This window comes from Drosophila innubila (genome assembly GCF_004354385.1).
Source record: "Drosophila innubila isolate TH190305 chromosome 2L unlocalized genomic scaffold, UK_Dinn_1.0 4_B_2L, whole genome shotgun sequence".
Classification (NCBI taxonomy): domain Eukaryota; kingdom Metazoa; phylum Arthropoda; class Insecta; order Diptera; family Drosophilidae; genus Drosophila; species Drosophila innubila.
The window spans coordinates 13776983-13792885 of NW_022995372.1; the positions used below are offsets into that span (position 1 = coordinate 13776983).

Genomic DNA, 15903 nt, shown 5'->3' on the forward strand with positions numbered 1-15903 from the left:
ACAACTTTTTTTCCAGCTGAATTTAAGCTTTTTTTTTAATTTTATAATTTATTGAAATTGTTATTTATGAATGTTATACTGACATTTAATATTGAATACATGTTTAAAAATTTCATTAAAATAATTTTACATTGGTATTTATATAAACGTTAAGTTAAAATTCTATGTTAATTTCATGTTTATTATAAATTTACTGTGTAAATTTATGTTTTTAGTAAATTTTTTTTTTTTTTGGTTTTCAATTATTTTACTATTTGATTTAACATTTAGCATGTTTAACATGCAGTTTTAATTTATTCTCTGTTAAGGTTTCACTTATGCTTAACATAGCCAAATATGCATAAACGCATGTTTATATATATGAATGCTTAGCTAGAAACTTCTTTTGTTTTGGCGCGTGCCAACATATGTATGTATGTGTGCACTTAACAGATCTTTGAATTGCACATATGGATGTCCTGCTCTTCCTAATGATTAATGCATATGTATGTCTATTTGACTTTAAACTGACTCTTTTTCAACTCTTTTGTGCGCGCTGTGTACAAGTGATTTTGAAATTTGATTTTGTTGTGCTACCAAGTGTTCCATTTTAAGATAATTAGTGTGACTAGTGTTATTAAATAGTGTTAAACATAAGACTCTAAGGCATATATACTATAAGTATATATGTTATAAGTATTTAATATATAAGAGTTTATGGTAATCTTAAATATTATTTAGTTTTTAGAAGTGACTGTTTTTGGATAGTAAGTACGGGGTCTCCGACAGTCGAGTATGCTCGACTGTAGCACCGGCCGACTAGTTATTTATCATTTTGTCAGCATCAAAAGTGTTATTTAAGGCGAAAGAATGAACATACACTTAATTTTTTATTGTGAAGCCCGAAGGTATTGCTTAAAATACAAAAAATGAAATCGTAGAGCCGCATAGGTGGAACATTTTTAATTATGTTTAATAAAACCTATTAAAATAAACTAAATTGGCCACATTCAGGGATGTTCCAAAAATTTAAACCAACCGTAAAACAAGTAAAAACCGATACAGTTTTGGTTTGTTTCTTTTTGGTTAGTCTGTATTTCTGAAACACCCTTGATTCCTTTTATTTAAGGGGACAAAATGCTCAACACAAGTTCAAAAATTCATTTTAAAATCTGCGATTAAATTAAGTTTGTATGGCCTTGTGACTGAAAGTAAAACCTATTAATATTTTTAATACATATGTACATATGTATGTAAAGGTACCTTAACACAGGGTAGCTCTAAGTCGAACATAAATAGTCACACATTGTATGTACATATGTATGTATGTTTACTCGTAAGAATTGAATCTTATTGAACTTTCGATTTGACCCATTCTGACAATTTCTCGTAGATTTTTTTAACTTGTTGCAATTTACATATGTGCAAAAAAGAATAAATATTTCTTTTGTTATTTACTGAAAATTAAATTATATTTGTCTGGTTATTTGCTGTAATTTCATTAAAAATATTTTTTTTTAAATTAAATTTTGCAGTTACAACGTTAAATCCAGCTAAAATGGTGAACAATACTGTTGATGTCGAAGGTAAGTTTTTTTTTTTTACTGTATTTAAAGTTCTTTTATTTAGAATTTCATCTAGAATAATAATATATTTGTTGTTGTGGTTGTTGTTATTGCTCTTGCGTTTCTTTTTGTTAGATGAACAACAATTGTGTGTGTCTTTTATGGGCTAAACACGCCCCCAAGTTAAGTTTGTTTTTGCGTATTTCGTATTTTGCTTTTTCCTTTTTGCTTTTGCGATGCTCTTTTATGTTGAGGGCGTTTGCAACGCCCACCAAACAAAAGATGCCACGCCTCGTTGCGTTTCAGATTGGAGTTGTTGCTTTAGTTTGTGAGCTGTGCATTTGCATAGCAATCATAAAAATGCAATGCAAAAATAAAATGAAATGATATTCATGCGCTGTGCACTTTTGGTGCTAAGCTGCATTGTGTTGTGCGCCCGGTAAAAGTATCTGCTGGAGTATGCAACGCCAAACGATGCTGCAAGTCGAGTGGCATAGATTACGCGCTATTGTAGCTTATAACCGTTTCATGCAAAAAAAAAAAAAACAAAAAAAAAAAAACAAAATACAAGTATCTAAACGGGAGACATGCAACTTTATGGAGCAGCTTTATGCAGTTGTACTACATCTTCAGCTGCCATGTGGCGCCATTGTGACAATTTTATTGGAATTGACAACGTGTACTGCCTCTCTATCTGCAGCATTAAGATATTGTATAAAAATTCAGAGATTTTCACTAAATATGATGCCTCAAGCATTGTTGCTGTAAACAGAGCTTAACATGGAGATAGTTTGCAGTGTGAAGTGCAGCATCTGCTGCTTTAGGCTATAATGGAATATAATCTCACTCAAATATATACAAACATATGTATGAACAGTTAATCTAGTAATAGTCTTAATAAAATAAAAATAAACTCAATAGATCGTATTTTATATTTATTCGCAAGTATGAAAAAATTCTTTACCATCAAGTTTTAAGTGTACTTGAATAAGTCGAAAGTACCTATAAGATACATTTACTAAATATGTCTTTTAAGCTACAGGTGCAACAGTCTAAAACCATTGCAAAGCATTCATTTGACAAATTTTAAAGTTAGAGACGCCCTTTGGCCAGCATAATAGATACATATTCCTTTACTCTTGTGCTTCTGCCCCTCATTGTAGTGTGTCTCCATTACAAATCATGACTTGGCAAATTGTTTGGTAGTTATTGTTGCCAACGGTTGTTGCACCCACTCCGAGCCAAGTTGCCGCTGTTAATGCACTCGGCTTGCTCGTTAGTTGCTAGTTTGGCTAATGGCATGCAAATCTGGTTGATAGTTCCGCTACCGGGTCAAAATACCTTACCGAATAGGAGGGAGGCAAATGTAACTTTACAATCACTCTTACAACAACGACTTTTGTCTGGCATCCGCATTTAATTAAACTGTTTCCATTGATTGTCAAGTTCGGCAAACTAAACTGCCGTAAAAATTGATTGCTTTGGGGAGCAACTTTAGCCAGGTTCAAGTTTCTATTCGAACCAAAATAAATTTGTTTTGGAATTTATTGTCGTGTGTATGCTTGTGGAGTTGCAAGTTTCTGCAGACGGAGAAATAAAGACGTTTAGCTCCACTGAGCAATTGCATCCACTCTCCAGTTTGGCATTGGCATTTTTTGGCCAAACAGTCAATTTAGCACAGACTGCGCAACTCTGCTTGAATTTGATTTGAATTGATTTGGAAAACGTTGTGGTCCCAGCTGGATATCCATCTTAATCTCATCCTGGTGCCATCTAATAGGTAAGGTACTCTCAAAATAGGTCAGTGCACAGCAAATCGTTGCATACTTGAGAGCGTCGTTGGAATAAATTAAGATGAATACGCTGTGATAAGCGCATTTCAAATATTAGCACGATTAGAGTTGATCGAAATGACTATTTAAAGAAAAAGAATTTTAGAAAAAAGCAAACATGTATTCAAGTTATTTTGAAGATTTTGAAGGCACACAATTAATTATTTGATTGCAATAATTTAACATAAAAAAAGTGCAGTCACTGTCAACTATGAAATAATTGAAAAAACTAATGAAATTCTATATTTAAATTTGTGTAAAATGCTATATAATTGTATTAAGTAAGAAATACTTTGCCAATACTTTCTATATTTTTACAAAGCAGCGAGATAACGTTAGCAAGTTACAGTCACAGCTTTAATCACAGTGAACAATGAGCAACTTCTTTGGTTCGCAGCCGCTATTGAAATATTCATGAGCGCCCGTAAATAGGCAACGTTTTTAGCGTGAGGCACGTACGATGCTTGAATTTATTATTATCTACCTTCTATATGGTAATATATTTTTGTATGTGTGTGTATAGACGTCTACTGGCAACTTGGGTGGAATAATAATGGCAGTCACACCTCCAGTGGGAAGATCTCTCGTTGACAAAGTTGTCCCATTTTGGAATACCCGCGATAATCACGTGTAAATTACGCAGGGACACACGCACACAACAGTCAACTAAGAAAAGGACACTCGCGACAGATTTTGTTCTCAACATTTCTTTACCTTTTGTGTGTTTGACTTTTCAATTTTGCAGTTTTCAAATTGGTCGCTTATTAAAAAATCATCAGAAAGTTGGTCTCAACATTCTTGCCTGTATAATTTAATGTACACATCCTGCAAATGGGACAGGCAGTCATGGTGAGTTTTGCGCCAGTTTTTTTTTTGTATGTTTCTGAGTTTGTTTTATGAAAAATGCGACGACAGTAATATGTATAATATTCTATTTTCTGCGATAATGAGTTAAGCCGAGGTTAAAATAGAAAAAAAATGTATATAAAAAAAAAATGAAGCTCTCATAAAAAATATTTTTAAGCGCGTTTATGAAATACTTTCATAATTCTTACAAATTTGAATTATAAAATTTCAATATCAAAAAATATAATTATTTCAAACTAGTATAATCTTGAATAAAGAACGTGTAAGGATTAAATGTATAGAATTTTAATTTAATGAAGAAGGTTTGAGGTATTACAAATAATAATATAATAAGATTTGAATGCCATCTTGTACGCTTTCGAAAGTAACCTAGATTAAATTTATATAGCACATAAAATATTGGCATGGGTAATCAAATTTGCGTAATTCAATCAGTATCCACAGTTACACACAAGTTACATTTTGCTACAGTTTTACTGTTTATCTTGAACTAGTTAAGAATTATTGACAAACTCAGAGTCGAAGGAAATTACCTGGGATGTTACTTTTGAAGTTACTTTGCTTTTGATGTGTTTTGCTATCATTTGGTAAACACATAAAAAGAAGCTGTTTATGACACTGCTGTGGTCTACATGCCAAACTAGCAATAGACAACGTGATGCATTTCAGCTCATAAAATGAGCACTCTGAGGTTTTTATGTTAAACTATTCGCAATTTTAAAGTGAGAAGAAGATATATATTCTATGTAAGCTGTTAAAATTCTGTTTAAAGCTGTGAACCATGCAAATCGCATTAGAGTTGGGCAGATAAAAAGAGAGGGGTGAAGCCCCAAGATACTTTCTATTATTCTCGAGTAGCCAACAACTACTCAGTGTATTGTTGTGTGTATGTGCGGGTGTGCTTGTACCTACAACAGAAACATAAATTGAATTACTTTTGGGGTAGCACTTGTAAGAATACGAGTTTTGTTACAGAGAAGGGCGACAATCGCAAAAGTCTGGCAAATGTTACAGACATACGTATATTGCAGTCATATGAGACTAACATTTTAATACCCTGTTGACTAAATCAGTGTTACAAAATACTTTTAAGAAAAATATATATATATTTTATAGCTTACAAATATGGAAATTATAATCTGAAATATCTTTTGAGTAACATTTTTTTTATGTTCAATTGAATTAATTAATGAATTAATGTGAAAATGTAAAATATATATAATATAACTGATTTCGTTTGAAGTGAAATATCCTTTTCGTTACAGAAAATTATATTTACAGTGAATAGTATAGCGTCACTATCGATAATTTTAATTCAGAGCATCAACTTCACAGCTTTTTCTTATTTAGAAATTTAAATTTGGTTGCTTAGCGACTGTTTGATTGTGGGATGTATTTTTATTCTTTAGCTACAGGGTATGAAAGGAACAAGGAGTGTAACCCAACTACGTAAAAGATCTAGGCAAGTACATGCTTATATATATATATATAATACTAGAGTATACAAAAGCATACCCATAGTGGTATAAATAATTATCTATTCCGGTCATGTCAGGCCGAAGTGCAAGGAGACAAAGAGCGGAGAGTGAAAGAGAGACGCACAAAATGTCAACGTCTCAGTGTCGTCGCAAAACATGTCGCTGCCTTCGACTTGCGAGTGAGAATGAGACAACAACAACCAGTGGCGATGATGTTGTTGTAAGAGCTAGACAGCAGCATTATGCGATGCGAAGGATGCACGGAATAACTCATTTGCAATGCCTAACGCATCGCAAAGTCCGTATGTCTGGAATGAGGATTGAGAGCAGAGAGTGGAGGACAGCGGAGACATTGGAGAAACAGAGGGGGAAGAGTGAAGGAATGACGACTGCAGCGCGTCAAGGAAGTTTTGTTTGCAGTTTTGCAATTTCTAATTATGTCTTCTCTGTGAAGCAAGTGACTTTTTCAGGTTAGGTTTCGTCAGACTCGGCTTTAGCCTCATATATATGTTTACAGTTATTCAAAAAAGTTTTTCGACAATTTAAAATTGTGTTATTTTAATTTGTTATTTTTATTTTTTAAAATAGTTAAGTTGAAAATAAAACATTTTTCTTTTATTTTTAGCTTGTTTAAAAAAACCAAGGACAAGAATAATAAAATAAAAAATCAATCTGCAAGAGAATTTTTGTAAATTTTTGATTTTGTCAAAATAGTTTCTAGCAATTTTCAAAATGACTATTTTACTTTTCATACAAAATTTTTCTGAGATCTTCCCATTCAAAAAATCATAAAAAATATAAGCAAAGAGATTTTTAAAAAATTCTTTTTACAATCACTATTATAATAGTTTGAAGAAACTTTTTGCATCAAAGCATTCTTTGTTTAAGCCATAGGAAAAAAGTTAAAAAAAGGTAGATTTTTACATAAATTCAAAATTTTTAATGGGCACTTAATGGGTTTAGGAAAATTTTGTATCAACCAAACAGGATTTAAATGACCTTTTCATTAATGCTAAAATCTTCATTAAGTTAGTATAAATATTGAGTAGATTTAACTTTACGTTTTGTCAAAATAAATATGCCGACCACTGTACAAGCATGTATTTCAGCTTCATTTGTTGTTTTTAAAGTCCTTAAGGAATGAGAGCGCATAGTTCTGAAGCGGTTTTATTATATTTATTTGCAAAGTTTGTTGCCCCCACTCTTGCTTTAAGCCTCTCTCTCTCTCTCTCTCTCTCTGGAACAGCAACTGGTTGCTGTCACTTTGATTCTAACCCGGGAAAACTTTGATTACAGTCCCCAGACCACGGACTCGGAACCAATTCCAGACACACATATGTACATATGTATGTACATATACAATCAACAGATTTCTTGCTTATTATGCGCTTCTTGAGCAGCAACCTCAGCCTGCTTCTCTTGCTCCTCCCCCTACAGTTCCCCCTCACTTCTTAACATACATGCATGTATGAGTGCGTGAAAAGTTCCATTAAAGCAAACTCCCAAGTGTTTTATGTATGTGTCTTTGGCATATATCCAAGTATAAGTAGATTTTTGCGTATTTCTCTGTGTGTATTTATTTATTTGATATCTTTCAACACCCACAGCTTACCGTTACTTTCTGTTGTTGTTGTCGCATTATGTGCGAAATTGTAATGATGTTCATTATTAATAGAAGATAAACGCTACGTGCCGAGATTGAAAATGGTGTATGCTTTTTTGTATGTCTGCCGATGTCAAATGATAATGACAACTAGATTAGGAGGATATAAGTTGGGCTTTTGTTAAAGTTCAGGCAGGATTTATATTCAACCTTGACCCAGAATATTCTACTTTCCTCCACGTATTTTCTGCATATCCCTCGCCTAATGGCCAATTAATGACATTTAAAAGCAACAGGAAAAAAGCAACTCTACTTAAATGTTCAAACCATAAAAACGAACAGTCGCAGTCGCAGTCACAAAGTGGTAACAGCCCTTGCTTGGTCAACAGCAATCAAACGGTCATAAATTGTTGGCAAATGTCGTAATGTTCCCCCGGTTCGACCTTTTCTCTCTTGTCCCCTAAAATGATTGCTACAGGTAATTACAAAACCATAACGCGCAAATGTCACCGCAAAATGTGCGGTGAATGTTTCTGGCCCACCAATCATCATCATCATCATCATCATCATTCCCAGACTCATTCTCTTGGGGCAAATGGCGCTTCGAACATTGAGCAAATCGTTTGTCGTCCGTATTTTGTGTTGCATAATTTTTGGCGCAATGCGTGTCAGGTCAAATTGTGCGAATTGCTTTGTTTTCTCTGGTTTTGTTGTCCCATCAAGCAATCACGTTCAACGTTCAGGTAGATTTATCCAAACTTGCAACAAATGTGGCGAATGTGATTTGGGAAGTAATCGAAATATTTATGCTTTTGACTGTAAATTACCAGAAGTACTGAAAAGATTAAATCTTTGTGTTAAGAATGCTAAAATTAAATTATTCAAAAGACACATTCTTTAGGCCTTTGAGAATTTTTCTTTGCCAAATTATGAAAGATAGCTCTACAAACAAAAATCAGTTTTGGAGTCTTAAATTCTGTTAAACTTTAAATATGAATATTTGTAAATTTAACGAATTAAGAAATTCTAAAACAAAATAGATATTAGTTATTTGTTGAGTCATTTATTAGTTTTATACTAAATAAAAATAATAATTATAAATAAATCAACGAGTGAATGCACCCGTTTTCTAAATTTTACTTTTATATTTGCAATAAAGCTGAAAAGATTAAATATTGCAAATTTCTGTTAACATTCCAGTGTTGATAACAGCACCTTATTACAGACAAACTTTTAAGCCCTTTGAAATACAATTTGACCTTTAGCTTACTATTGTACTTTCTTCAGTGTTAGTTGGAGATATTTTCCGAATTTTCCGTTACTTGAATATGCTTTTTGTTTAAGGCAATCGCTCCATTGTGTCAACCAATTATGTGCACTGGCTGGGGGTGCTAAGTAAAATATCATCACGCCCAAAGCAAATCTTCTCATACCTTAATCTGACTCGCACTCTCTTGTGGCTGAAAACAAATTGCCAGCAATTCAATTCAACCCTTTCGAGGGACAAATGCAACAATTGGTTTCCACTGGGCGAGCTATCAATTTATAGAACGACGCACCCTTTTGTGCTGACCCAACTACCGATTGGGGCAGCTCAAACTGCTCCTGCTGCCTGCTGCCTTTTCGTATAATTCTCCTGCTGTCGCTATCTGCCAGCAACTGGCGTTTGTCGTCTGCCCTCTGACAGCCAGGAAAACAGATCGACCCATTCAGAAGCTGTCTCTGTGTCATTCATTGGGTGTCTGGCATTCCAACCGTTTTTAATTGACAATCAAACTCAGGCAATGCCAAGAAGATTATAGAAGGAGGAAGAGAAGAGGACGGCTTTTGGTCTTGTTGCTTTGGCACAAAATTTGATTAATTCGCTTGATGGCTGCATTTGCTGTCAGCTTATCCTTCGGACAGCTTTGGCCAACCGTGCGAGTATCCTTCCTTCTGGCTGCCTCTTGATTATACTTTGAGTGACTGTGTAGCTTTTATGGCAAAATCATTTAATAAATGAAGTGTCTTGTGGCTTTTAAACGTGCAAACTGTGCACTTAATTTTGTGCATCATAAATTTAGTTAGTTGAGTGTCTGCCGTTCAAAATATTAAAGCTGTTGCATACTCTTTAAATCAACAAAGTTTATCAAATTGTTTAGACAATAGATTCTTGCATTATTATGAGCGAATTTGTAATTGATTCTTTGAGAGCGCTTTGTGAAAATTAAGAAACTTTACTTTTCATTAGCTTGACAATTATTTATAATGCGAGTGTTTGTTTTTTTTGCACAGAAGAATAACTTTAGTTAATTTGAAAATAGTTACTTCATGGATTTCGAAGCCCAAAGCTTGTAAACATATTTGAATTAACTTTTTATTTAGTTTTGTTTAAAATTGAACTCAATAACCAAATTCCAACAGTTATTTAACAATAGACAAGAAAGAGAAAGGCCAAGATTTAGATTTCGTATTTTGCGAACTTTTTCATTTATTAAAATTATAAGACTATTGCCGAAAATGTGTAAAAGGTATTGCATTTAAATTATTAAATTTAAGTAACAAATTAAGCATAAGCTTAAAATAATTAGTTGTTGGACTGGTATAAGATTACCTGAAGTTTTTCTTTGAAAATTTTAAATTGATTAATTTTCTAATAGTTCTTTTTGCAACATTATTCTGCTTTATAAAACATTTAAATGATTGTCATTCCCTATCTTGAAGTAGACATTACTATGTACATTTATAATTTGTTGCACCGTTAAGTAGGCAACACTTTTGCCACAACCAACAGACAACAACTCGTAGCATTACAAAATCCATTTGCGAGTTATATAAAAGTGCTGCAATTGAAGTTACCACACGACACAAATACGCAGTAAGTGCGCGGTTGCACATGGCATTTCCTGCCCCTCCCCATTCTCGTCCCCATCGTCTTTAATCCAGAAGGCGCCTAAAACGTTCAACCACATAGCTCACACACACAAATGCACACACAACCACTGAGAAGCAGTTAATAAACGTTATTTGCGGCTGTTGTTGTTGTTGCTGCTGTTACTGCTAAGTGTACTGCACACACACACACATACACAAATACAAATACAAAAGTGCATAGAGCGACTGCAGTGAAGGAAAAATCGTTATCATTATTGTATGTGTATATAGAAAACATATAGAAAGAGAGAGAGAGAGAGAGATAGCTAGAGGGAGAGAGAGGAAGAGAAGGAGCAAGAGATGGTTTGTTAGTGAGCAAAAGAGAGGGGAAATGGACATCAAACTATGTGTACGAGAATACTTTTTGCAAAGTTTATTGAACCGGAAGTTGGTCGGCGAATGCGCCTGTGAAATGCGGCAACAATGCGCGAATTGACGTCGCCCCCCTCTGCGGTTCCGCCCGCTTCAGATTTCGTCTGCTTGAAGTCTACTTTAAGCTTCTCTCCCCAATGCTGCCAATCATATTTGCCGGCAAAGTCCAAGTGCTCTCTTTTTTTTATTCTCTCTTTCAACACACAACAAAAATATCGCAAAAAACAGCCTCGAGGAGCATTTTTGATTTCTGCTCCTGGCCCCCCCTCTGATGCTGATGCAATGGTTTCCTTTGCTTTGTTTCTTCCAAATTGTATTACTTATTCATATGGCCGCGTCTGGAATTGGGATTGGGATGGGGATAAGATGGGATGAGATGACTGTGAGCTCAGTCGGCTGTCACTTTAATGCCTCGTTTATTGTTTCTCTGTGTTTCTCTGTCTTTGTCGCTGTCTGCCGCCTCCATCAGAATCCCTCGAGGCCATGTAATTGTTGTTTAAGTGATGCAAATGAGCGTTCTTACAACAAATAACAGCGAAACGTGGCCAACAAGGTTGCATACTGATGACTTTTCTATACTCTTACTGTTTTCAAAATTCATCTAATTTTAGAGATTGAGAGAATATTTAATTGGCATTTGCCGTGAAAAATAAAAATAATCATTAAATCACTGACTAATTAAACTACTTTATATATTTATCGTATTCCAGCGAACATTTCTGACAACAATATTTCCATAAATTATGGAAAAGATAATTGCGCTATAATATAAGCAAAAAATAACAAACAAAAAAAAAACATTTCTTAGGGCATGAAATCTTAACGAAAAAAAAATGTACTGACTCAAACATCGAAATAATACAGCTGATTATATTCTATATAATATATTTCATTATAATCGGGCATTATGATTTATCTTCTAAACAAAAGACAATTATTATGCCCAAGAAATTTTTTATAGAGTACAAAAAAGTAGCAGAAAAGTAAAAAAAGTGCCTGAGGCTCTGTGAATGGCAAACTCCACTTGCTCCTGCTACATTTTCCGTTTGAAGTGAGTAAAAATGCGTTTTGAAAATTGTTTGGGCTGCTGTTGTCAGCTCTTTTTTTTTTTTTTTGGAGAGAACTCTCTTTTAATGGGGGTGAAGCTTGGTTGATGAGGAACGACACACCCTTCGCTATGGTTTGTTGTTGTTGTCATTGTTAATGGGGTCAAAAATTCTATGAAGCTTTCGTGATTTATGGAGTTTCACTTTAAAATTGTTTAAAAAAAATGTTTAAGTTTATTAAAATTGATTATCAAGTGTCTGGTCGAGTGTATTAAAATATTTCAAAACCTTTTACTCAAATGGAATTTAGTCGCCATTGTTTATACACAATGAAAATTACATTTCGATTGTGTGCAAAAAGTCTTGCCAAAGGACATGTTTCGGGCAGATAAGGTTATTATAAAAATTCATTTGTTTACATGCTGCTTACACTCTGCGGCACAATTTGGATATAGAAATTTTAAAGGAAACAAAAAAATAAATTTTATTGATTAGAAACCAAAACTCCATACATTTTAGGGTATTTTATCTTAGAAAGAGGCATAAAAATCTTTTTTTAAATAAGTTTAATAATTTGTTATTTCAAACAAACCAACAGGTAAACTCTTTAAATTAACTATTTTTATATAAACCATTTAAATTTGGATGCTCAGTGTAAAATAAAACTTATATTCGTACATATTTCCCAACTCTCAAATTGTAACTCGACACTCACTCATCGAATCCCGCTGAAATTTCAAATATGTTTGCAATTTCACTCCATAAAGTCATGACAGTGCGCTGTGCGCAGCTGTAAATTGTGAACATTTTTAAAATCTGTACAAAAACGAAACTTGAACAGGAGTTTCGGTGCGAAATGCGCTGCATTTAACCCTGGGGGGTCAAAGACAAAAACACATGTTCAAGCAACAATACCAAGGCCCCGAACACTGCAACAACAATAATAATAAAAGCAGGCAGTGAGGATGAAATGAGCAGGGGGAAGAGAAGAGAACGGGTAGAAAAAAGAGCAAATTTTACGCTGCATTGGCGACAGCAAACATATGTCGATGTTGCCGTCCATTGGACCCTGCAAAGTTCCATGCCCAGAGGGGTCGTTTGCACGCAAACCGAGTCACGGACATGAAGTAGGCAGAGTTTGAAGGCAGATTCTCCTGCACCTCTTTCTCCTCCTGCTCTGCTGTTCCTCCTCTTTCTACTGCTCTGCTGGGGAGGCGAGTGGCAGTCGTGTATGAAATATGCGTGCTTCTCAGTCGACTACATGCAATATTGCACATATCTGTTTAATAGCGAGCACATACAGTGGCTTACAGCATATTTGTACCACTGCATTTCTAAACAACGACTTTTCTAATGTTTATTTTTAATGTTTTATTTTGTTTTAGTTCAGATTTAATATATTTAATAAAATAAAATAAACATATTTTGCTTAATATGTAAGAGTAGTGGGTCAAATAAGCTGGGAGTCACTGTACACATATATGTACACATTGATAAATTGCTCGATGCTACCACACTCACACACACACACACACACACACACACACAGATACACACTCGAACAGCCGCAACAACATCGTCATTAGTGGCTGGGTCTGTAATAAAATCAATTCTTTTAAATTGTCACCCCAATGTGCCACAGTTTTTACTCCCACACTAGAGTTGTTCTTTCCCTCTTCTTTTTGCAAAACATATGGTTGAGCTGCTCGTTGTTGTTAGTACGTTTATTTCCCTATTCTGGGTCCCTAGGTTCCCGTTGCATGCCCCTGATAATTATGGGTGTCGCTTATGCAGCAAAATGTCGAAGTGTCTGTGTGCATGTGTGAGAGAAAATGTGTGTGCTTTTGTAAGTTGAACTTCTAGTGAAGTGCAAGTCTTGCCCTGCAGTTTTTGGAAAATGCACGCCTTTCTCCGACTCCCATGGGAAATAATTTGTTGTGGCTATTTTTATGCCCCATAAAAGTGTCATTTGTTGTTTGTGTGGACCATTAGTTTTATAACATTTGCATGCAATTTTGTTGCTTGTTTTACATGTTCTCTAAATCGCAAGAAAATAGCATAAAATATGGATCTCATAGTCTAGGAAATCATCTACCTATTGAACTTGGTCTAAGGGACTAAGTGACTTATAATGGTGTATGAATTATGAAGAATACTACAGATCTACATATTTTTTATGCTATTAGGATAGTCAAAAAAGGAATTTATTTTGTTTTTTTTTTTTAAATATATCTAAAGATTGAAAATGAATATAATTAAAATTAAAGTAAATTTTTTTTTTTAAATTGAAGCTTTGTTCTTTTTCTGTTTATTAAATAATGATGTAGTACAGTTCATGATGTATTTAAAATTGAAAATTTCTAAAAGAGACTTAAACATTTTGAACTAGTAATCCTGCAAATATAACCAATATTAAAGTGTAAAAAAATATATTATTTTGTAGTAAGTAAAGCACATTTTAAACAGAAACTTGGCTTTTTTTTCCGTTTCTACTTGGCCGTTTCTAATTGTATCCTCGCTGTTTAAAATGATTTTTGTTTTCAGTGTGAAGACACATAAACATGCTCCATACCAAAGTCGGGCTCTGTCATGTCCTGTGTCGGTCGTGTTTAATGCAGCCATAAAAATGCGTATAAAATCAAACTGTCAGCGTCGACTAAGGATGGGCATTGGATGCTGACCCGAAACACCTTTATATACATTTTTATTACCCGGACGCAGACAACGTCTAGACGAATGGAGCTCAGAGGATGCTCTGGCCAAAAGCTAACAATTTTGTCAAGAAACTGAAATGTGACTTGCTGTAATCTTATGCGCATGTTTCCAAGCTGCTCCAATGACATTTTACGAGCGTTTCCGTAAACCCTTTATGTAAATTAAAACAAAATGCGCATTCAATTTGTATAGCAAACTACAAGGAAGCTAAAAAAATAAACTTAGAAAAACTTGATCCCAAAGCATTATGTGGGATCTCTAAGCCGACTTGGACTTCATTAAGGGGGGATACAAAAGGCGAAAAAAACACAGGAAAAACAAATAAATAAAATTAAAGAAAGTAGTAAGTAGTAAGAAGCCCCAAAAGGGCATCCAAAACCGTGCCATCAAAGTTGTGCTTCTTATGTGGCTCTCCGACAGGATTACCTGCTTCAAGTTCAAGAGTTCAAAGGTCCAAGCTACAAGTGGCAAAGGGGAATAGGCAACTTGCCGGTTTCCCCGCTCCTTATCTCACTCCTCCTCCTCCTCCTCCTCCCCCTAATCGACTTGGGGTTGAATTTGGAGCTGCTTCCCGGGTTACGTGTGCAAATGCATTAATAATGATGTGTGTGCACAACGCACGTTACACGACGCATTGCACGTAATGCGTCACGTGTGGCAGGACAGCTTCTGTTTACGGCAAGTTTCCCTCTCCGTCACTCTACCCACATCATGTAAAAGCTGCACTCATAAATAAATTATGAAATTTTTCGCATTACAGGTAGGAAAACAGGTTAAAGGCCAGCAACAATAATCTTGAACATTTCTTTTACTTTAATCTTGCACATTTTCAGTTTCCCTTCGTGTCTAGACACACAGTCCCGACGAAAAACTTTGGCTGGTACAGGTGTGCTTACGTGCCCACATAGTTTCACCTTTCCCTTCCTGTTTTCCGGAGCTGCGCTGCTTATTGGGCTTCCGTGGCTGTTTACACAGTTTCCCCCACACTTCTATAAACGCACCAAATACGCAATAAATTCAATTAATTGTCTAAAGCTTCTTATTTCAGCAAATTTGTTACGTTGCTTTGGGGTAGTTGCTCCTCCTCTCTTGCAGTCAGTTAGTCAGTCAGTCCGTCAATGGCATTCCATGTGGAATAAAATAATAGCTAAGGTGTTTGTGGCTGCCCATTTTTTGCTTTGTTTTTACGTGTACAATTTCATTTTATATTTCAGGATGCTATATCCAAAATAATTCAATAAAAACCTGTATCAAATGGCATTTAAAGTACTTAGATTCAAGATTTTAAGTTGGGCACTAGGGAAGCTAATAGGATGTAGGTCTGATAAAAGGTATCTTGTTATATCAGTTTTCGGTGTCAGTTGGACAAAAGGTCTAATCTCGTTTTCTATTTTTAGGCCCCGTACTTAAAAAAAGTACAGGGTCTATTAAGTTTCTTTCTTTTGATAAGATTAGAATAAAATTTTAAGGACTAGCAAATAGAAATATATAATTAATATTTTAAAATTATCTTATTAATATTAGATAAATAAT

The 15903-nt window shown here is 34.6% G+C and overlaps 1 protein-coding gene across 1 annotated transcript in view; it reads left to right on the forward strand.

The window, feature by feature from the left end:
- Positions 1-15903, forward strand: part of LOC117779720 (stathmin) — a 65578-nt gene that overhangs the window by 2020 nt on the left and 47655 nt on the right. Inside the window, exon 2 of the mRNA XM_034616013.1 lies at positions 1515-1565. Coding sequence (XP_034471904.1) covers positions 1538-1565 — 28 coding nt within the window. The 5' untranslated portion in view covers positions 1515-1537. The remainder of the gene's footprint in view (positions 1-1514; positions 1566-15903) is intronic.